We start from the raw sequence: 24333 nt of genomic DNA on the forward strand, positions 1-24333 counted from the left end.
AATCTGGCTTCAGACCTAAACATAGTACTATTACAGCCACTGTACGTGTTGTAAATGATATTACTAATGCCCTAGATAATAGAAAGTACTGCGCCGCCTTGTTCATAGATTTGTCTAAAGCTTTTGACACTGTAGACCATGCGATACTTTTGGATAAGCTGTCGTCAATAGGACTCTGATTGGATGCCTGCCATTGGTTTCATGACTATCTAAACGATAGAAGTCAGGCTGCTAGAGTCGACGGCATCCAGTCGGAACCATTGGAGTTGGTTAAAGGGGTCCCACAAGGCTTGGTCCATTACTGTTCACTCTCTACATAAACAATATCGGTGATGAGATAAGAAAGTGTCAAATTCATTTATATGCTGATGACACTCATGTACTCTATCGCTTCAACCGCTGACCAAGCATTATCACTATTGGAGACAGATTTTAAGATATTACAAGGGTCTTACAGCTGAAACTTGTTTTAAGTGCAAAGAAAACACATTTTATGATTTTTAATAGGTTCAAAAAGTTGGTTAAAAATACACTTGCACTTACGAGCTTAGATGGTTCTCGAATGACTCAGGTCTCTGCATATAAATACTTAGGGATATGTTTGGATGATAAAGTCTTTTAAAATGCATATTCACAAACTTTGTAAACAGCTAAAAATCAAGTTAGGCTTCCTCTATAGAAACAGGACATGTTTGTCCCCTACAAATAGAAGACAAATTGTGCAAGCTACTTTTATGTCTGTTATAGATTATGGGGATATTACCTCTCGTGCATGCTACAGCATCAACACTTAAATCGCTGGATGCTACTTATCATTGCACACTTAGGTTTATTATGGGTGCTAGCTACAGAACTCACCACTGTGGTTTATATCAAAATGTGGGTTGGACTTCGTTGTCCGTGGGACGAGAACAACACGCTCTCGTGTTTGTCTATAAAGCACTTCTGAATAAACTACCGTCTTATTTATCATCACTCATCAATATTAGAATTAGAATTCCTAAAACCGGGTCTCAAACATGGATTACACTTGAGGGCCATGTGATCTCCACAGAGTTGGCTGCCTTTTGGCTGCCTTTTCTTGTTACACTCCTTGCCTATGGAATAGCCTGCAGACTAAACTTAAACTTGAGACTCTTGTCCCCATTGCCCATTTAAAATGTTTATTGGAGGATTTTTTATTTTTGTACTGCTTGTAACTGTTTCGGGTAATGCAAGTTCTTGTGCTGTTAGGGGAATAACCTGTGTGTAAATGTAATAATCTGCTATTGCATTTTTTTGTGTTATCTGTGATAGTTTTGTTTAGTTTCTTAATCATTGCACCTAAACTGTATGTGTAAACATGTACACGCAGGGCCCAGCTGTGAAAGAGACCTCGGTCTCAGTCTGTGTTCCTTGTTGAAATAAAGGTCTAATAATAATACACCCAATGGACTGACTGGAAAGGTGATCCCTGCAATAAAAGCTAAGATGCTAATATGTGTGTAAACTCACAGTTGTGCTATGCGAGTGTCACTGAGTAGGCTGATACACCATTTAATGGGTGCAACAACCATAGGTTAGGCTGTTCAGTGCATATACTGTAAGTGTGCCCACAATACAATTCTAAAGTCTAAAACATCCACTGTGCGATTTCAACAGATTTTGACTTGTATTGTGTCAAATGAACTAATTATTAAGTTGAATTTATGTAACATTCCGACGTTGTTTAGCATTACGCAGTCCAAATATGGCATGATTCCACTATTCGTATCTGTTTGAATCACTTTCAAATGTGGACTTTTATTTTTAAGGCAAATCGCTATTCCTTATCGTAGCTAGCGTCACACAGGTGTGCCTCACAGTGCTCACAGTCTTGCTGCTGCAACTTGACAGCTACTCCTCCGGAGGCGGTCACTCTAAACAAGTAAGTTTATCTACCTTCTGAAGACATTTAGCTTCGACAATTACGTGTGATGAAAATGGCAATATGATATTCTTACTGACATTTTAGTTGTGACTTTGTTTTTACTTTATTTCTTGCGCGAGTATTCACCACTTAAATTTGGTGGGTGAGCTGTTTTGAGTCATTCGCAGGCTAGCTAGCGTTAGCCAAACCATTAGCATGGCTAGCTAGTTCTTTATACCTCATTGGCTAGCACAGATAGCCAGCAGGCACGTCCTGTTGCCCAGTATGTGTGCTTTCACAAATGACGCTAACGTTATGTTGTGACTGCCTTGATTTTACATTCACGTTGCATTATATCTTAAGTGTTAAACTGTAATTTTCGCTAATATATCAAAATGTAACGTCGCTAGCTTGTAACCTCACAATTATGGCATGATTTTAAACGAAGTACTTGCTAGCTTAATGGCTAGTTTATTAGTTGAGAGGCTAGCTATCTAACTTAGTATAGACGCTAACGTTAGCTTTAGCTCCTATTGATGAAGGTGTCTTATTCCCGGGGCGTTTGTTTAGGTCCCCCACGCTTGCTCAAAACGTTGACATGCATCGCTTATGGTAAGGGTTTGGAAACACAAGTAACGTAGATAGCAATCTTTTAAAATCTACGAGAAATCACAAAAGGTTACTTAAATTACTACACCTTTTATAGGGTTAGTGTTCCCACACGGCCATATCTTCATGTTACTACAGCCCTTGTTTACAGGAGACCGAGCTGACCACCTGTGTTATCTATATGTGTCGAATACTCATACTAACCGTACTATTTGTGACCTAAATTGAGTATATAGTTAGTATGCTGAAAGTTCCCGGATGTCGTACTACATTCGCCAAAATACAAAGTATACAAGCAGTGGACACTATTTCAGTGCTTTTAGAGCCCATAATGCAATTCTTCAGAAAATAGGCGTGGCTTCACATTAAATTGTTGCCAGCAGCACATTTACGGTCACCAACACTCTGGATAACTTGAAAACAGCCTAACCAGCTCAGCTATGGTGAGTAAAATGGTCAGAGTGAGGTGTTCTCTCATTTGTGTCTGGAAGTTTTGTAAACCCACGTAAACTCGTACATCGCCTTGGTCCGTACAGTAATACTTCCAGATCAACTGTAATGTCAATACCATTGTAAAGCACAATTTCTCCCCTTTCCAACAGAATCAATTATATGACCTAAACGCTGCTATAATGTGTCATTACATACCTATTTGAAGGTTTGTGGCGAATTTGAATCAGGCAGTGTGCGCTCTGAATGCTCCGAGAGCGAAACGGTCTGAATTTACAAACGAACAATCTGAAAATGCTCTGAATTTACGAACATCAAGAGCGCACTCTGGCACTCCAGATTGAATGTAATAACACACCTGAAGTCGTAAAATGTCTAGCTAGTAATTCGCCATGCTAACAAGCTAGCAGAGTTTGCATAGCAACAGCATTAACTTCCGGTAGACAAGTGAAAGGATACCGTTAATTTAGAGTATACTAAAATAAACTAATAGTATGTAGTATATGCTCATTAAGTATGTAGTATACAGTATGTTAGTATGGGTATTCAAACAGAACTTATATCTTGCTCAGAACACCTGTGTGTAACATTAAGCATATCTGGGGAGGAAGAGTACACACAGAATATGGATCTGTGTAAATCTGGCACAGTAGCTCGCTAAGTGTATATTTTTGTATTTGTAAGGTTCTATCTCGCCGATATGAAAGATAAGGGGCATATGTTTTGAAAACCGTATTGCAAGCAATGATTGCCGTTCCTAAATGTTGAAACGCAGAATCGGAATTGTAGTTTACATGCAACCGTGGGTGAAACTAACAGCCGAAAACCTCTACTGAGATACTCAGAAAACCTCCACACCTATACTTAGCTTAGTTTCACTGAAACTTCTAGACATTGATGGTAACTTTCTACATTGTCCGTCTGTCGTTTGGTAGCTAGCTCATGGGAGGAGAGTTGTCATACACAGCTGAGAATGCACTATAACCTGCAAAAACAGTCTGTAGTGTAGGTATATCATTTTAAGATGACATTTATGAGATCATTCAATCCGAAGATAAACTAGGCCACCGTAGGTGCTGTATTTTAGACCTGAGTTGAACTCGGGTCTGGTAACATATACACCCACCTTGCAAGTAATTTGCCACCCTGTGCCTATGGTTGCTTGGCGACACTTTTCCCACATCCGAGCCTATATCCGTCAACGGTAGACGGTCCTGATTAGGATGTCCTTGTTTTCATGACAGAGCAGTGCTCATGAAATAATTAATTATATCCAAACCAAACATGGACTCCATGCTTTGCACGCACACCGTTTTGTGTTTTACACCAGTTTGCCCTAGCTAATCAGCCTCGCAATATGGGCAGTGTGGCGTGTATGCGCGCAGATATTGACATCCATGTTTGTTTTTTTATTTGGAGGGGGCAATCCAATTGTTAGCTTCTAACAATAGGATTTAGTTATTTCTTGTGCACTGCTCGCCGACGCAAATGAGGACCTCCTAATCAGAACAGTCTACAGATTACGTACATACCTTCCAATGTGGAACACATGGTGCTAAACAGGTAGTCATTTGCCTCATCCTTAACTAGAACTCTTCTCCAATGTTATGAGCTAAGACAGAATGTTATTGTATAAGAACTGTATTTACTGTTGTTAACTGTATACATGAGGACGGCAAGCTCTATAGAGCTACCTCAGCACCCTGACTGTATCAGGTAGTGCAGTGCATACAACCTTATTTCACAAGTCTTAGTGACCTTATACCAGAAGAACAAATACAGTAGTGGAGTTGTTTATTCTACTGAACATGAGACATTTAGCTACTGTACTGTAGGTTCACACTTCTGCAGCACCTGATGTGTTTGCATTTTAAAGGGGTACTTTGGGATTTTGGTAATGAAGCCCTTTATCTACTTCACCCAGAGTCAGATTAACTCATCGATACCGTTTTTATGTATCTGCATCCAGTATAAACAAAGTTGGAGGTAGTTTTGCAAGCCAATGCTAACTAGCGTTAGCACAATGACTTAACGTCTATGGTATCTACTAGCATGCTAGTTAGCGGTTGCGTTAACGCTAGTTAGCTACTTAATTCTAACTGCATGCAGAGACAGACAAATGGTATAAATGAGTTCGTCTGACTCTGGGGAAGTAGAAAAAGGGCTTTATTGCCAACATCTTGAAGTACCCCTTTAAATCTTAACCACAGTTGCAAAGTGCCCCTCTCACACACACACAGGCATACAACTCAAGTTTAGGCTTAAATGACATTACTTTGGTCAAGGGTTATAGTATAAAGTCCTGAGCCAAGACTGAACAATGTTGTGCAAACCAGCTGAAAAGTTATTATTAGGGAGGTCTCAACATTATGTAGCTTAACCTACAACTAGAAATGGTACCCTAATATTCGGCTATTTTAAGTACATGGGCCTAGCAGCAGTAGTTTGCTTTTCTTTGGAAGCAAAAACGCTGCTTGGAGAAAAGCTACATGCAGTGCTCAAATGCTTACTCACTCTGTCTACCCTCTTCCTTTCCTTCTGAGGTTTCTGTTTCTCACCCTGTTTTCTAGCTAGAAGATGCACTCTTAGTCAACTGGTGTCAGGCAGGCCATGCAGAAGTTACAGACCTTTGTGTTCCCCACTTCACTGCAACTTATTTCCCAGAGGCAGGAAAGTTGCTGTCACCAGTTGCTGTAACCAAGCAGCAAGCCTCGCTCTCCACAGGAACTCAGGATGATGTCATAGCCCCGGGCTGTAGGGCTTTAGACAGACTTTACCCATCCTTAGATCAAGCTGATCCTAACTGTTATAGGTCTGTTTCTATTTTGCCATGTTTATCAAAAGTGTTGGAAGAAATTGTCAATAATCAACTGACTGGCTTTCTTGATGTCTATAGTATTCTCTTGGGTATGCAATCTGGTTTCTGCTCATGTTATGGATGTCACTTCAACCTTAAAGGTCCTCAATAATGTCACCATTGCCCTTGAGTCTAAGCAATATTGTGCTGCTATTTTTATTGACTTGGCCAAAGCTTTTGATGTTGTAGACCATTCCATTCTTGTGGGCCGACTAAGGAGTATTGGGGTCTTTGGCCTGGTTTGCTCACTACCTCTCTCAAAGAGTGCATTGTATAAAGTCAGAACATCTGCTGTCTCAGCTACTGCCTATCACCAAGGGAGTACCCCAAGGCTCGATCCTAGGCCCCACGTGCTTCTCAATTTACATCAACAACATAGCTCAGGCAGCAGGAAGCTCTCCTCCATTTATACACATACATGTTATTCAATCATTGCACCCACACTGCTCGCGAGCGCAACGAGCGTCTGCGTTGCCTAGCTCTAAAATAGAAGTCAGTTCTATTTTAGTGCAAGTGCATGTCCTGCCTCTCCCATCTCCTCATTGGTTTATAGAAGCAGATACTCATGAACTGAGTTCGGTCGGTCGTCGTGGTAATACTATGAAAGTTAGATGCCAATTGCCATGTAAAGTCCAAAGAAGAAAAAGCCTGGAAAGAGATGACTAGAAACCATTTGGTTGATCTTTTTATGTGTGGATTAATTGTCAGAGTAGAGGACCTTGTGCATTTCAGCTAAAATAACAACTCAACATTTATATCCCAGGAAAAATTAGCTAGCAACAGCAAGCTAGCTAAATAGGACAAATTAGCTAGCTAAATTACCACAAATGTTTAATGCTTTTTGACCTGTCCCCAAATTAATATAATTGGTTCAGAGTTTTCGATATTTTAACCTGCGTGATCGTGTGTGGGGGGGGGGACAAAATCAATTTGTGCACGATGGTGTTTGGGTATGGTATTCGTGTCCAATAAGCTTTCTCTACCCTTAACCTTGTTCTGAACACCTCCAAAACAAAGGTCATGGTTGGTTAGAAGAATGCCCCTCTTCCCACAGGTGTTATTACTACCCCTGAGTGTTTAGAGCTTGAGGTAGTCACCTTGTACAAGTACTTGAGAGTATGGCTAGACGGTGCACTGTCCTTCTCTTATCAAAGCTGCAGGGTAAATCTAAACTTGGTTTCCTCTATCGTAATCGCTCCTCTTTCACCCCACCCCAGCTGCCAAACTAACCCTGATTCAGATGATCATCCAACCCATTCTAGATTACGGAGACATCATTTATAGACCAGCAGGTAAGGGTGCTCTCGAGCGGCTAGATGTTCTTTACCATTCTGACATCAGATTTGCCAGCAATGCTCCTTATAGGACACATCACTGCACTCTACTCCACTGTACTCTACTACTCTACTCCTCTGTAAAATGGTCATCTCTGTATACCCGTCACAAGACCCACTGGTCGATGCTTATTTATAAAATCCTCTTAGGCCTCACTCCCTCATATCTAAGATATCGTCTGCTGCCCTCATCCTCCACATACAACACCCGTTCTGCCAGTCACATTCTGATAAAGATCCCCAAAGCACACACATCCCTGGGTCACTCCACTATTCAGTTCGCTGCAGCTAGCGACTGGAACGAGCTGCAACAAACACTCAATCTGGACAGTTTTATCTCAATCTCTTCGTTTAAAGACCCAATCATGGACACTTACTGACAGTTGTAGCTGCTTTGTGTGATGTATTGTTGTCTCTACCTTCTTGCCCTTTGTGCTGTTGTCTCTGCCCAATAATGTTTCTACCATGTTTTGTCGTGCTACCATGTTCTCATGTTGTGTTGCCTTGCTATATTGTTGTTTTAGGTCTCTCTTTATGTAGTGTTGTGTTGTCCCTCTTGTTGTGATGAGTGTTTTGTCCTATATTTTTAATCCCAGGCCCCCGTCCCCGCAAGAGGCCTTTTGGTATGCTGTCATTGTAAATAAGAATATGTTTTTAACTGACTTGCCTAGTTAAATAAAGGCACAAATAAATAAATAAATAAATATATATAACTGGATAGGGATGCAAGGCCAATGAAAAGTTGTTGCCCCACCTAAAAGGATTTAGACTTGCCTTGAATAACCTAGATGGATCAGCTCAATCGTTTTAGACGGAAGCCTAATAAAACCACCCATGGGCCAAGTTCGGCCCGCTGGCCGCCAGTTAGGGAACTCTTGGGTATGGTTTTATTTTGCTCTGATAACCAAAACCGAGTGAAATGTTTAGGCTAGATGACTAATCTTTGTATAATTTGTCCCTGTACTTGCAACTATGGCTGCCTAGCTCTATTAGTCATGTGCATTTGAAGCGTGGGCTATCATTGGATGATCTAGCTTACCTAATGATCAACACCTTAGCCTAAATGGGTGTAACCGATGAACGTTTTGGGTTTAGAGCTTCTTGTCTTATTGGGGCAGTACAAGGAGGCAGTTTCACCTGTAAGGCAGAAACTAAAGGGAAACCTTTGCCCACACAACCAGTTAGACTAGTTAAATGGCTCAAGTGTTGTCTTATGTGGTAAGGTCTATTGATGTCAATTGTTTTCAACACTCCCTAATGTAAGTATAGGTCTAAACTGTAGTGAACGATGTAAGATGGGTAGTTGGCCTACTGTAGCAAAGGCCTGGATTTGACCCTCTAGATGACTTGTACTGTGTGTGCAGTAATGAATGTGTGAGTGAACTTGTGAAGCTGTTAGTTCAGGTAACCACACACAGACAAGTTTGAAACTAGGCCGACAGAGGAGGCCAACTGTCTAAAGGCGAGCCTAATATCATCAGGGCACTACGCAGACTTTCTTTACAAGGAGCACGTGTGTACCTAAGTAGAAACATTTGAAGCGCCCAAAAATAAATTTGGGACCACAATGAAAGATAGTTGAGGTAATAAAGCTAGAACACATACATTTTCTAGGCGCACTGGTGCTCCTAAATTAACATTCCATATTGTGCAGAAAAATATTAAGGTGTGTAGACAGGATTGCACTTACACAATTTTTAAAAAGACAGGATTGTAAGTGAGTAGCCTTGACAGATCATGTAAAAGTGACTTGTTTGCTAAAGCTTCCAGGGCAAAATGTAGGACTGGTCAATGGCAGTGCCAAAACCCTTTCACTTTCTACACTTGTGCTCAGCATAACAAGGGCAACACAGTCACAGATAAGAGGCAGGCCTACAGGTTAAATTGCTTGTAACGGTTCCTAACATTCTATAAGAGTAAATCGAGTTGTCCTATCCTGTCACACTGCTGTAACAGTTGAGCACTGAATACCTACAGCATTTTGATATAGGTTAGGCCTCGTCAATCTTTTTTAAATCTCGGTACTTTAATTGCGTATAACTGGGAACATTCATCCTTTTACCCCTCTGCAGTTTTTAATGGATGTAATTGAATGAGTGTGATGGGAGCACATGACTCTGCAGCCACAGTTGTGTGTGTGTGTGTGTGTGTGTGTGTGTGTGTGTGCGTGCTCACTCTTTCACCAGTAAGGGTTAAGGACCCAATCGCTTCACATAGGCTAGCTTATTCCACATGTTACAGTTGGTTTGGCCTAGGTGGCTACTGGCTAGCAAACTTGTTAGCAAACAAGCAACCAAGTGGCTTCACTCTACCAGGCTAATAACAACTCCTGGCTGTCGCTGCGTCTGCTGAATTTCAAGGTAAATATGTCTTCAGAGTAAGGTCTTTGTATTAGAACAGCACTGCTTTTCACTCAACAGGCACCGTAACAGGTCTTTGAGTTGAAAAACCAGCAAGGCCATGACTACAGTGTGAGACCATAGCTCGTAGTCTTGATAAGCTTCGTATGAGATGTAATTTTTTTTTTTTTATACATTAGGCTGTGTAAGGTTTCGGTTCAGCATTTCTCTAAAAGCCTATTCCTGCCTGGTCTTTGGAATTACTGTAAAGCAAGTTAGACTTGAAATATATTTTACTCCGTCAGTGCACTGTCTCTCGGCAGCGTATTCCGATCATAACTCTTGTGGGCGATACCACTGATGCTCAGCCACAACATTGGTCACCCAAACCAGGTTTGATTTGATCTTGTCAAGATGTGAGTGTCAGGATAAACAACAAGGCTATCACAAGCTTATCCTACAAGTTTATCCTACAGCTCTTGTAAGAGCAGAAAAAAACTATGCAGTCCTCAAACAGGAGTCATCATCCTCTACATCTTCAAAACAAAGTGAAGAGCCAAGGCCTGTTTTTGTTAAACTGATAACTCACTGAAGTAAGCCTTTGAGGTCAGCAAACGTTAGACCTAAGTGTAATTTGACTGCTGAATCGACAATATCTATTTCAGATATAGGGCTTTGAGGGACGGAAATGTCAGGCTTGGGTACTCTGTCAGCTTAGGCAGGATGCCCTCCACTCCAGTTTTAAATTAGGCCTTTCCCTAGGTGACTGGTGATTTGTGGGATGACTTGTCAAATTGACCCGTTCACTTTTAATATGATTCAGGGAGTCTCGTTTAATCTGTATTTCTAGCATCTTGGTTACTCCTGTAAGGTAATAATCGGAAATTAATTTGATAATGCTTCTTCACTAGATACTGTCATGATGTGACAAACTGAAGGTTACTCCCTTCTTAAATGCGTAATGTTAGACCTATGTAGGCTAGGCCTGGGCTATACACTTTCTATACCATAATTACAATCCAACTGTACTGAAATGCACGTGTTGTGTTTCATTCAGGGCTGCAGCAGCAGGAGGCTGAGCAGAAGGGCACTGTGAGGCGAAGAAGCGGACAGAGGGGCAGAGCGCTGGCCCCTGGGGCTCCTGGCTAACCATGGACGACACCTCCTCTCTGGGCAAAGTGAGCGGCTCCACCGAATCCGTGGCCACCGTCACCAGCGAGGAGTTTGTGCTGGTGCAGCCGTCCGCCGGAGGATCCCCCTCGGGCTCAGAGGGCAAGCCCAGACTCAAGGTGGGCCTCCGCCACAACACTCACACACTTATCTATTCATTTGATCAGTCACACAGACAAAACATGGACACACACACACATAATTATAACAAAATGATTACTTCTATTGATTATTCCTATATAATTCATTCTACTAGAAAGCAATGGTCTCTTCTGAAAGCCAGGCTAGTTCACACACAATTTTTTATTTAATTGTTATTTAACTAGGCAAGTCAGTTAAGAACAAATTCTTATCTACAATGCCGGCCTACCAAAAGGCCTCCTGCGGGGACGGGTGCCTGGGATGGAATTAAATACAATATAAATATAGGACCAAACACACATCCCAACAAGAGTGACAACACAACACTTCATAAAGTGAGACCGAAGACAACAACATAGCAAGGCAGCACATGACAACACTGCATGGTAGCAACACAACATGGTAGCAGCACAAGACATGGTACAAACATTATTGGGCACAGTCAACAGCAGAAACGTCAAGAAGGTTGAGAAAACAATACATCACACAAAGCAGCCACAACTCTCAGTAAGAGTGTCCATTATTGAGTCTTGAGATAAAACTGTCCAGTTTGAGTCTTTGTTGCAGCTCGTTCCAGTTGCTAGCTGCAGCGTATTGAAAAGAGGAGCGACCCAGGGATGTTTGCTTTGGGGACCTTTAACAGAATGTGACTGGCAGAATGGGTGTTGAGGATGAGGGCTGCAGTAGATATCTCAGATAGGAGGCAGTGAGGCCTAAGGTTTTTTTTATTAATAAGCATCAACCAGTGGGTATTGCGATGGGTATACAGAGATGACCAGTTTACAGAGGAGTATACAGTGCAGTGATGTCCTAATAAGGAGCATAGGTGCCAAATTTGATGGCCGAATGGTAAAGAACATCTATTCGTTCGAGAGCACCCTTACCTGCTGATCTATAAATGATGTCTCCGTAATCTAGAATGGGTAGGATGGACATCTGAATCAGGGTTAGTTTGGCAGCTGGGGTGAAAGAGGAACGATTACGATAGAGGAAACCAAGTCTAGATTTAACTTTAGCCTGCAGCTTTGATATGTGCTGAGAGATGGACAGGGCACTGTCAAATCAAAATCAAATCAAATGTATTTATATAGCCCTTCGTACATCAGCTGATATCTCAATGTGCTGTACAGAAACCCAGCCTAAAACCCCAAACAGCAAGCAATGCAGGTGTAGAAGCACGGTGGCTAGGAAAAACTCCCTAGAAAGGCCAAAACCTAGGAAGAAACCTAGAGAGGAACCAGGCTATGTGGGGTGGCCAGTCCTCTTCTGGCTGTGCCGGGTGGAGATTATAACAGAGCATGGCCAAGATGTTAAAATGTTCATAAATTACCAGCATGGTCGAATAATAATAAGGCAGAACAGTTTAAACTGGAGCAGCAGCACGGCCAAGGTGGACTGGGGACAGCAAGGAGTCATCATGTCGGGTAGTCCTGGGGCATGGTCCTAGAGAGGAATGGAAGATTTGATATAGGCCGATAGTTTTTATATTTTCTGGGTCAAGGTTTGGCTTTTTCAAGACAGGCTTTATTACTGCCACTTTTAGTGAGTTTGGTACACATCCGGTGGATAGAGAGCCGTTTATTATGTTCAACATAGGAGTGCCAAGCACAGGAAGCAGCCCTTTCAGTAGTTTTGTTGAAATAGGGTCCAGTATGCAGCTTGAAGGTTTAGAGGCCATGATTATTTTCATCATTGTGTCAAGAGATATAATACTAAAACACTTGAGCGTCTCTCTTGATCCTAGGTCCTGGGAGAGTTGTGCAGACTCAGGACAACTGAGCTTGGAAGGAATACACAGATTTAAAGAGGAGTCCGTAATTTGCTTTCTAATAATCATAATCTTTTCCTCAAAGAAGTTCATGAATTTATCACTGCTAAAGTGAAAGTCATCCTCTCTTGGGGAATGCTGCTTTTTAGTTAGCTTTGCGACAGTATCAAAAAGGAATTTCTGATTGCTCTTATTTTCCTCAATTAAGTTACAAAAAATAGGATGATCGAGCAGCAGTAAGGGCTCTTCGGTACTGTCTTCCAAGCTAGTCGGAAGACTTCCAGTTTGGTGTGGCGCCATTTCCGTTCCAATTTTCTGGAAGCTTGCTTCAGAGCTCGGGTATTTTCTGTGTACCAGGGAGCTAGTTTCTTATGAGAAATGTTTTTTGTTTTTGGGGGTGTGACTGCATCTACGGTATTGCGCAAGGTTAAATTGAGTTCCTCAGTTAGGTGGTTAACTGATTTTTGTCCTCTGGCGTCCTTGGGTAGACAGAGGGAATCTGGAAGGACATCAAGGAATCTTTGTGTTGTCTGTGAAGTTATAGCACGACTTTTGATGTTCCTTGGTTGGGGTCTGAGCAGATTATTTGTTGCAATTGCAAACGTAATAAAATAGTGGTCCGATAGTCCAGGATTATGAGGAAAAACATTAAGATCCACAACATTTATTTCATGGGACAAAACTAGGTCCAGCGTATGAATGTGACAGTGAGTGGGTCTAGCCATACTCCCAAGTACTTGTATGAAGTGACTACCTCAGCTCTAAACCCTCAGGGGTAGTAATAACACCTGTTAGAAGAGGGGCATTCTTCTTACCAAACCACATGACCTTTGTTTTGGAGGTGTTCAGAACATGGTTAAGGGTAGAGAAAGCTTATTGGACATTAAGAAAGCATTGTTGTAGAGCATTTAGCACAACATCCAGAGAGGGGCCAGCTGAGTACAAGACTATCATCTGCATATAAATGGATGAGAGAGCTTCCAACTGCCTGAGCTATGTTGTTGTAAATTGAGAATAGTGTAGGGCCTAGGATTGAGCCTTGGGGTATTTCCTTGGTGACGGGCAGTGGCTGAGACGGCAGATTACACTACACAGGGTTTCACCTCTCAATTCCTTCCTTTCCTCAGATGTCCTGCAATGGGAACGAACAGCTGGAGAGAGCCATGGAGGAGGTGCTGGATGACGACGTGGTGAAAGAGGAGATTAGTGGAGGAGCAGTAGCAGAGGAGAGAACAGAGGCTATTCAGGAGTCATTGACCTCCATAGCCCCCGGTCCACAGACACGACCCCAGGGCTTTACGCTGGACCCAACACCTGCAGGTACTGTCGGCACTACACCTCTCACCCCTTAGGGCAATGAATCAGTCTGATCTATGGAAAAGTTAACGCATGAGCATCTCAATGTACAGAATCAGACATGCCATATCAAAATATCTATTTAGATTGTTTAAAAAAACTAAAAAAACGTCTCATATACACTGCTCAAAAAAATAAAGGGAACACTTAAACAACACAATGTAACTCCAAGTCAATCACACTTCTGTGAAATCAAACTGTCCACTTAGGAAGCAACACTGATTGACAATACATTTCACATGCTGTTGTGCAAATGGAATAGACAACAGGTGGAAATTATAGGCAATTAGCAAGACACCCCCAATAAAGGAGTGGTTCTGCAGGTGGTGACCACAGACCACTTCTCAGTTCCTATGCTTCCTGGCTGATGTTTTGGTCACTTTTGAATGCTGGCGGTGCTTTCACTCCAGTGGTAGCATGAGACGGAGTCTACAACCCACACAAGTGGCTCAGGTAGTGCAGCTCATCCAGGATGGTACATCAATGCGAGCTGTGGCAAGAAGGTTTGCTGGGTCTGTCAGCGTAGTGTCCAGAGCATGGAGGCGCTCAGCTAATCTTTTTAGATATTTTCTTAACTACATTGTTGGTTAAGGGCTTGTAAGTATTTCACTACGGTCTACAGCTGTACGTGACAAATAAAATTTTATTTGATTTTTGCGACTGCTCTTGAAGAAATGTCCAAGTTCTTGAAATGTTCCGGATTGACTGACCTTTGTGTCTTAAAGTAATGATGGACTGTCATTTCTCTTTGCTTATTTGAGCTGTTCTTGCCATAATATGGACTTGGTCTTTTACCAAGTATGGCTATCTTCTGTATACCACCCCTACCTTTTCACACACAACTGATTGGCTCAAACGCATTAAGAAGGAAAGAAATTCCACAAATGAACTTTTAACAAGGCACACCTGTTAAAAGTCACCTGTCAAAATGCATTCCAGGTGACTACCTCATGAAGCTGGTTGAGAGAATGCCAAGAGTGTGCAAAGCTGTCATCAAGGCAAAGGGTGGCTACTTTGAATAATCTCAAATATAACATGTATTTAGATTTGTTTCACACTTATTTGGATACTACATGATTCCATATGTGTTATTTCATAGTTTTGTTGTCTTCACTACTATTCCACAATGTAGAAAATAAGTAAAAGGGAAAAACCTTGAATGAGTAGTTCAGTCCAAATTTTGACTGGTACTGTATAGGCTTTTGCTGGCTGCTCTGGTGACCTCAATGTCGAATAGCATTTTATCATAGCAACATGATTTGAAGAATAGTTTCACATGCTTTATGTGCAGTAGGTAAAATCAGTAGACAAGATACACAATGTCATCTTATCATCAATTGTTACTGAGTAGTATCATAGTGTACTGTACTGGCCATACAGACAAGTAGAGGTCAACGTGCACTGGTACTGTGTCACAGGGCTGGCTAACCAAAACACAGCCCATCTACAGCAACAGGCTACAAAATACAGTTGCATTGTTATAAGATGCATGTTGTGTATCTATTTGAGAACAAATTCTCTTCTTCAGTCCAACCTGGTGGTGTGCAAGTCAGCAGTGCACTTCCAGGTGCTGCTGTTCTGTCCTCATTGTTTCACATCCTGTTGTTGATTGAGAAAGCACAGGTTAGACATGACTTCCTCTTTCCACAAGTGGCTTCCTCAGCTACAGAGGACTAGCATTGTGGTTTGTCCTCTGTACAAAAGTACTGTTTTAGTTTTCACTGTTATTTTGTTACATTAACATTTGACATACATGGTGCTTTTAAACACAGTATGACATAACAGAAATATAGTTTTTCGATATACACATTAAACATTATATTAGATGTGACAGATTGGGGGAGGAGTGGCCATATATGTAAAATCAAATTTCATTGCGTTCAATCTCTAAATATTTCATGTTCCCAAGAAATTTGAGCTCCTGGTTGTAGATGTGTCCATAAACCAGAACACATTTATTTGTTGCTGGGATTTACTGCCCCCACCATGGCAGGTGCTATATCTGAGTGTTTTAAAGCCTTTTCTGTCCTCAGAGTTTGTCATTTTAGGGGATTTGAATCTGGATTAGTTATCCCTACCCTCAGATCAATTTAACCTCTTAAATGTAGATTTACGTGTAAATAGACCTACCCAACAGTAACTGGTATTCATGTGTAATTGCATGATTCTGACATGCCAAAACTTGGTATATTTGGAAAGAAGACCTCTGGTAGATTATGAGGAAATTTTCAGAAGATGTATAGGAGTTAGTTCACAAGATCAAGCACACACAAAATAACCTTTTTCTATTTTGAAAGTCATCTTTCATTGACCAGATATAAGTGAATTATTGATGACTAGAGCTGGAAACACATCAGATCGCTTCCACAACGTGAACTGTACCAGGAAAGAAAATGGGATTGATAGACCTAACAACTAGAAATGGGCAGATGTTTTAGTAAGTGGTGTCACATGTGGTCACGGGATGTTGCCAAGTGTCCCTAAACCTATCCAAAGTGGTACATGTCTGTAAATTAGGTTATCCAGTGCTCTAACTTATTTTCAATCCCTAAATGCTATTTGTTAAGTTTAAAAACACAATTTCTACCATATCAACCTTACTAAAATATTGTGGTGATGTTATGGGGTAGGTTGTTGGCTCCAGGTTGAGCATTGGGCCTGTAACCAAACGGTTGCTAGATTGAATCCCGAGCTGAAAAGGTAAACCTCTGTCGTTCTGACCCTGAACAAGGCAGTTAACCCACTGTTCCTAGGCCGTCATTGTAAATAAGAATTTGTTCTTAACCCCCTTGCCTAGTTAAATAATGGTAAAATAAAAATATCCAGGGTACATTCAAGTGTCGTTTCAAACTCTCCAAAGTGTCAGAATGTGGTAATTGCACTGTTTTTGCACACTGGATGTGCCTAAAAGATATTGTTCACTAAATAAATACATTTATACAACACCAACTTCTCTCAAAACATTACATGCAGGGGATATCCATGTGTTTTTTTCAACCTCCAAGGTGCCTGGACATTTAGCCTAGGCATATCCAATGTACTGGTCCCCTGTTTACAAAAAACATATAAAAGAGATATATATATATATATAACACACACACACACTACCGTTCAAATGTTTGGGGGGCACTTAGAAATGTCCTTGTTACAATAACATCAAATTGATCAAAGTACAGTGTAGACATTGTTAATGTTGTAAATGACTTGTTGCTGGAAATATCAGATTTAAAAAAATGGAATATCTACTTAGGCGTACAGAGGCCCATTATCAGCAACCATCACTCCTGTGTTCCAATGGCACGTTGTGTTAGCTAATCCAAGTTTATCATTTTAAAAGGCAAATTGATCATTAGAAAATACTTTTGCAATCATGTTAGCACAGCTGAAAACTGTTGTACTGATTAAAGAAGCAATAAAACTGGCCTTTAGACTAGTTGAGTATCTGGGTTGTGGGTTCGATCACAGGCTCAAAATGGCCAGAAACTTAGGTATTTCTTTTGAAACTCGTCCGTCTATTCTTGATCTGAGAAATGAAGGCTATTCCATGAGAAAAATTGCCAAGAAACTGAAGATCTCATACAACGCTGTGTACTACTCCCTTAACAGAACAGCGCAAACTGGCCCTAACCAGAATAGAAAGAGGAGTGGGAGGCCCTGGTGCACAACTGAGCAAGAGGACAAGTACATTAGTGTCTAGTCTGAGAAACAGACTCCTCACAAGTCCTCAACTGGCAGCTTCATTAAAATAGTACCCACAAAACATCAGTCTCAACGCCATCAGTGAAGAGGCAATTCCGGATGCTGGCCTTCTAGGCAGAGTTCCTCTGTCCAGTGTCTGTTTTCTTTTGCCCATCTAAATCTTTTTTTATTTTTATTGGAAAGTCTGAGATTTGTCTTTTTCTTTGTAACTCTGCCTAGAAGTCCAGAATCCCGGAGTCGCCTCTTCACTGTTGACTTTGAGACTGGTGTTTTGCACTATATTTCTGATCAATTTGATGTTCTTTTAATGGGATAAGAAATATGCTTTTCTATTAAAAACAAGGACATTTCTAAGTCACCCCAAAAAGTGTGCATGCATGCGTGTGTGCATACAAAAATGTCTTATCACACACAAACTTGGTTACACAATTGTCCTTCAATAAAAAAGCTGCAAAAATAGAAACAAGTGGGACTATTTATCAAATGGTGTTGGTTTTTACATCCCAGGTGTAGATTATTTAGATTTCACTTTCACCTCAGCTTGTGCATCTTTGAAGCAGTTCCTCTCTGCCAGGAAACAAAAAGCAAACTGACATTTTAGACAGAAGATCTGCCATTCACCCCCCCCGTGTTTGTGCAGTGCTTGCAGTTCTACCTTCTGTCTTTTGGCATATGTGTTGGATAGTGGCGCTCACCTTGAGTGGGGGGTCTTGTGATTGGTGTGAGGTTGCTTTGGGCCTCCAATTCAGCCATTTCCAACACCAGCTGCTCTTGGAAGGCCAACTGGAAGAGAGGGGTTTGACCTTTTTGCTTTGTCCATCTGCTTGTGGAGAATGAAAACCAGATTTACTGTAGCAATGTCCACAGTGGTAAAAGTTTTATACCACTTCCTGATCTTGTGGAGGCTACCACCAGGTCCTATCTCAAGCATCAGATAGGTCGATACCCACCATGCTGGCATTGTAGTCCTTCACAGAAACAGGAATTGGGCCATTGTTCCCTTTTCACCCTCCTTGAGACATGGTTGTTATTGAATGCCTCATAATGTGTGGTGAGAATGGTTACTAATGGTTAAAAAATTTGACACTCTGGGCTTGTGGTCAATAACGGTAGGTTACAGGCAGACAAATAAACATGCTCATGAGCTGTGGAGTCTTGGCTTTTGGTGTGTATCAACGTATTCCGTGTTTTATTTTGTTTATGCTTCACAACGCTAACCGGAATGTAGGTAGCAGCCGTCTTGAAATGAGGTCATTGGCTCGGCCTGCCCTTATACATTCGTATGCCCATATATGCTAGTAAATCACACTAAAGATTTTAAGGCACAGATCAATAGCCAAGATAATAAACTTTCTGCAGAGACACTGCTTTTGCAGATAGGGGCTACCATTCTCATACCAGGCTATTTTATTCAATTCAATCTAATAGGGTCCCCAAATATGGGGACACTACATTTAGGAGTATATGCATTGAATTTAATCTGACTCGAATTTAAATCTAAACCCACGTGGCGAAATGTGAAAACCTGTTAACTCAACATTGATTTGATTTTAATTCTTAATAATAACCCCCATAAATGTTTGTCTAGTGAAGTATTTGCATTTGATCTCAGTGGTTCGTTCTCCTCAAGGGTTTTTACTAGAGGTCGACCGATTATGATTTTTCAATGCCGATACCGATTATTGGAGGACCAAAAAAGCCGATACCGATTAATCGGACGATTTTATAAAAAAGTATTTGTAATAATGACAATTACAACAATACTGAGTGAACACTTATTTTAACTTAATATAATACATCAATAAAATCAATTTAGCCTCAAATAAATAATGAAACATGTTCAATTTGGTTTAAATAATGCAAAAACAAAGTGTTGGAGAAGGAAGTAAAAGTGCAATATGTGCCATGTAAGAAAGCTAACATTTAAATTCCTTGCTCAGAACATGAGAACATATGAAAGCTGGTGGTTCCTCTTAACAGGAGTCTTCAATATTCCCAGGTAAGAACTTTTAAGGCTGTAGTTATTATTGGAATTATAGGACTATTTCTCTCTATACCATTTGTATTTCATTAATCTTTAACTATTGGATGTTCATATAGGCACTTTAGTATTGCCAGTGTAACAGTACAGCTTCTGTCCCTCTCCTCGCTCCTCCCTGGGCTCGAACCAGGAACACAATGACAACAGCCAGCAAGGGGAACAACTACTCCAAGTCTCAGAGCGAGTGACGTTTGAAACGCTATTAGCGCGCACCCCGCTAACTAGCTAGCCATTTCACATCGGTTACACCAGCCTAATCTCAGGAGTTGATAGGCTTGAAGTCATAAACGGCTGCTGGCAAACACACGAAAGTGCTGTTTGTAGGAATGCTTATGAGCCTGCTGCTGCCTACCACCTCTGTCAGACTGCTCTATCAAATCATAGACTTAGTTATAACATAATAACACACAGAAATACGAGCCTTAGGTCATTAATATGGCCAAATCCGGAAACCATCATCTCGAAAACAAGACGTTTTATTCTTTCAGTGAAATACGGAACCGTAATTGAGATGTGACAATTTCACCTGGTTAATATTGCCTGCTAACCTGGATTTCTTTTAGCTAAATATGCAGGTTTAAAAATATATATTTCTGTGTATTGATTTTAACCCACTGTTCCTAGGCCGTCATTGAAAATAAGAATGTGTTCTTAACTGACATGCCTAGTTAAATAAAGGTGTAAAAAAGAAAATCTGCCAAATCAGTGTCCAAAAATACAGATTTCCGATGGTTATGATGGCTTGAAATCAGCCCTAGTTCCGATGTTAATCGGTCGACCTCTAGTTTTTACATGACATGTGATTTAGCTTCTGTCTCCTGTATTCATTACCCTAGAAAAAATGATCCTCTGTGTTTTATTCCTCTGGCAGATAACATACCCCTTTTAAACAATTCAGAGTCCATGATAGATCTAACCCTTGGTTTTCTTCGGAGTAATCTGAGTTTATTCAGATGAGAAATAAGGCCTGGGCCAAAGCAAGGTTAACTGACTCTAGTGGACTTGCAATATTTTAGACAATTGAGAAACAGATATCTCTATTTGAGAAAGCTAAATCAATTGACTTTTTAAGCTCCATCTTTTGTCATCCTTCTAAATTTTGGGAAACAGTAAACACACTGTACAACGAACTGTACAAGTTCCTCTTCTCTGCCTAAGCAAGTTCTGTCTGACTCTGGTGTCATAACTGAGAAGAATGGGATAAGTTATGCTTTTAATCATCATTTCATCTTGGCAGGCTTTTTATTTGAGTAAAACAGTGGTTTAATTGATCCTGGTCAGTCAATCAACTGCTTTTGTCAGCCTCTAGCTGACTGGACGGTTAACCCATCAACTTCTAGTCAATCTTTGTTTTCATTTCAACAATTTACTATCTGTGATGTGCTAGATGCCTTGCTTAAATCCACTGGGGCTGATATGCTGAATCCATTTTCTTCTGCAGCTCTCTGCCCCTCTGATTGCTGAATCATTAACCTATATTTTTTTATCTTGATGATTAGATCAGGTACTATCCCCAGGGTTTGGAAGGCAGCGCATGTGCTCCCCTTTTCACAAAGCTTTTGACTCTTGTGACCTAAATAATTATTTATCTATTTCTAAACATTCTTGCCTAGCTAAAATATTAGAATCCTTGATTCATTCTCAGCGAAGAACTCTTAATGTTTGAAATGTATTCTAAATATACATCAGTCAGGTTTTAGACCAGGTGAATATGTTAATGAATGTTGTGGCTGTTGAACAAGTTGAGGAGACTAAGTAACTTGGTGTTACCTTAGATTGTAAACCGTCATGGTAAAACCATATATATTCAGTGGTTGTAAATATGGGGAAACACATCACTCCACAAAGCAAGTCCTGCAGGCTCTAGTTTTATCTTGATTGTTGTCAAGTCATATGGTCAAGTGCTGAAAAGAAAGACCTAATGAAGCTGCAGCTGGTGCTGCTCTTCATTGTAATCAGAGGGCTAATATTAATACTACCCATGCCAGTCTCTCTTGCTTTAGAGTTGAGGAGACTGACTGGGTCACTTCTTGTTTTTATAAGAAACGTGTTGGAAATTCAATTGTTTGCTTTGCCATCATACACACAGCACTAACACACACACACTTACCCCACCAGACATGCCACCAGGGGTCTTTTCACAATCCGCAGGTCCAGAACAAATTCAAGGAAACGTACAGTATTATACAGAGCCATGAGTGCATGGATGTCCCTTCCATCTTATAAAGCGCAAGTGAACCGCAAACCTGGTTTAAAAAAATTTAATAAACCAACTCACGGCACAACGCCTCTCCCCATGTGACCTACTTGTTGTGTGTATGTACTGACATGTACAGTGCATTTGGAAATTATTCTGACACCTCGACTTCTTCCACATTTTGTTACGTTACAGTGTTGCTGCACAGCTCTTTTCAGGTCTCTCCAGAGATGTTTGATCAGGTTCAAGTCCGGGCTGTTGCTGGGTCCCTCAAGGACATTCAGAGACTTGTCGGAAGCCACTCCTGTGTTGTCTTGGCTGTGTGCTTAGGGTTGTTGCCCCGTTAGAAGGTGAACCTTCACCCCAGTCTGATGCCTTGAGTGCTCTGGAGTAGGATCTCTCTGTACTTTGCTCTGTTAATCTTTCTCTCAATCCTGACTAGTCTCCCAGTCCTTGCTGATGTGGAAAAACATCCCCACAGCATGTTGCTGCCACCACCATGCTTCACCATAGGGATAGTGCCAGGTTTCCTCCAGAGGTGACGCTTGGCATTCAGGCCAGAGTTCAATCTTGGTTTCATCAGACCACAGAATCTTGTTTCTCATGGTCCTTTCGGTGCCTTTTGGCAAACTCCATGCAGAACTCTGGAGCTCTGTCAGTGACCATCGGGTTCTTGGTCACCTCCCTGACCAAAGACCTTCTCCTCTGTTGCTCAGTTTGGACAGCTCTAGGAAGGGTCTCGGTAGTTCCAAATTTCTTCCATTTAAGAATGATGGAGGCCACTGTTCTTGGGGACCTTCAATGCTGTGGTAATGTTTTTGGTACCCTTCCCCACATCTGTGCCTCGACACAGTTCTGTTTCGGGGCACTACGGACACTTCTTTCTACCTCATGGCTTGGTTTTTGCTCTGACATTCACAGTCAACTGTGGGACCTTACATAGGCAGGTATATGCCTTCTCAAATCATGTCCAATCAATTGAATTTACCACAAGTGGACTCCAATCAAGGTATAGAAACATCTGATCAATGGAAACAGGATGCACCTTTGCTCTATTTTGAGTCTCATAGCAAAGGGACTGAGTACTTATCTAAATAAGGTATTTCTGTTTTTAAATATTATTATATTTGCAAACATTTCTAAACTTGTTTTTTGCTTTGTCATTATGGGGTATTGTGTGTAGATTGAGGGGCAAAAATGATTTAAAACATTTTTCAATAAGGCTGTAATGTAACAACGTGGGCAAAGGAAATGGGGCTGAATACATTCCAAATGCACAGTATGTAATTAATCTGTAAAAGACACCTTGGGCTCAGTATTATCCCTGATAAAATAAAAGTGAAATACCCGGTATACATGATATGTATTGTTTTCTTGATCACAATTATGACAGATCATGAGCTTTAATCCCAACCCTCAGCCACTCTCAGCCCATCCCACCTATTTCCGTAGACCACCCTCTCTTGATTTCCATTTTCCTCTGTACTACTTTAGCATTAAACTTTGCATCAAGTTACTCTTATCAAAAGCTAAATTATAATAGCATCAGGTACCATTTCACTGAGTATTTACCTAGGATTAGGCAACCCATTTATTCCACAGAGCTAACCTTGTCTACCCTATCATTCTAAGCAATAAGTAACCTTTGACCTTTTGTCTGTCTGCCCCTCAGTGGAGTCGGTGTGTCCTCCTGCAGGGCAGGGCAGTCCTCCAGTCCAGGAGGAGGACAGTGTTCAGTTCAGTAAGCTGTCCTACCTGGGCTGTACGTGGGTGAAGGCCCCTCGCAGTGAGCCCGAGGCCCTGAGAGCCATGACCACGCTGCGGGCAGAGAGTGCCATCCCAATTCCCATCATCCTCCACGTGCCCAATGTACCCGAGGGCTGTGTCAGGTCAGTCAAATAGAGACTCTACTAAGTGAAGTGTGTGTGTGTGTGTCTGGTCACTGTGGGTAGAGCGTAGCAACTCTGTCATGTTTTACCCTCTGTGCTCAGATCAGTTATCACATGCACCAATATACTGCACCACTGCAGTGTATATATGAATGTGTTCTATTTTTTTGAGCTCTGGGGCATTTCTCCTGAAATAACAGACATAAACGAAATCCTTCAAGAACATATGCTTGCAACTAGGCATGGGTGGTATCCAGATTTTCATAAAGTTATACCGTCCTTTTTTCATCCCGGGATTTATGGTATTACCGACATAGCACACAAGGGGCGCTAAAAATACGAGGAAAGACTATTAGGCCCCTTGTTACAAGAATGCTAATAAGATTTGCTCAAAGTAATAGTGAAACGTTAATGAGCGAAAACAAAACACAACTAATTGCAAAGACGGGCAAATCCCAACATAGCTAGTAGCTACCAAATGTCATTTTCGGTGAGTGTGGACATTTACAAGCAAAAGTGAATGAGAGAAATTGTGCAAATGAACAAAGTTGTGATGCATGCTATACTGAAGGAAGAGAGATTTTTGACTGCTAGC

At 41.2% G+C, this 24333-nt stretch overlaps 1 protein-coding gene across 5 annotated transcripts in view; it reads left to right on the plus strand.

Annotated features, from left to right (window-relative positions):
- Window positions 1-1805: 1805 nt before the first annotated feature.
- Window positions 1806-24333, plus strand: part of LOC118387542 (rab GTPase-activating protein 1-like) — a 157256-nt gene continuing 134728 nt past the window's right edge. For 3 of the 5 annotated variants that reach the window (XM_052527499.1, XM_052527510.1, XM_052527511.1), the window contains exons 1-5: window positions 1868-1906; window positions 7022-7096; window positions 10535-10766; window positions 13684-13876; window positions 23522-23738. In XM_052527499.1, the coding sequence (XP_052383459.1) occupies window positions 10629-10766; window positions 13684-13876; window positions 23522-23738 (548 nt within the window). In that variant the 5' untranslated portion in view covers window positions 1868-1906; window positions 7022-7096; window positions 10535-10628. Of the gene's footprint in view, window positions 1907-7021; window positions 7097-9475; window positions 9499-10534; window positions 10767-13683; window positions 13877-23521; window positions 23739-24333 lie in introns of those variants that run through there. The other 2 variants (XM_035776007.2, XM_052527507.1) reach the window with 2 other exon arrangements.

This window comes from Oncorhynchus keta, chromosome 1 (genome assembly GCF_023373465.1).
Source record: "Oncorhynchus keta strain PuntledgeMale-10-30-2019 chromosome 1, Oket_V2, whole genome shotgun sequence".
Taxonomy (NCBI): Eukaryota; Metazoa; Chordata; class Actinopteri; order Salmoniformes; family Salmonidae; genus Oncorhynchus; species Oncorhynchus keta.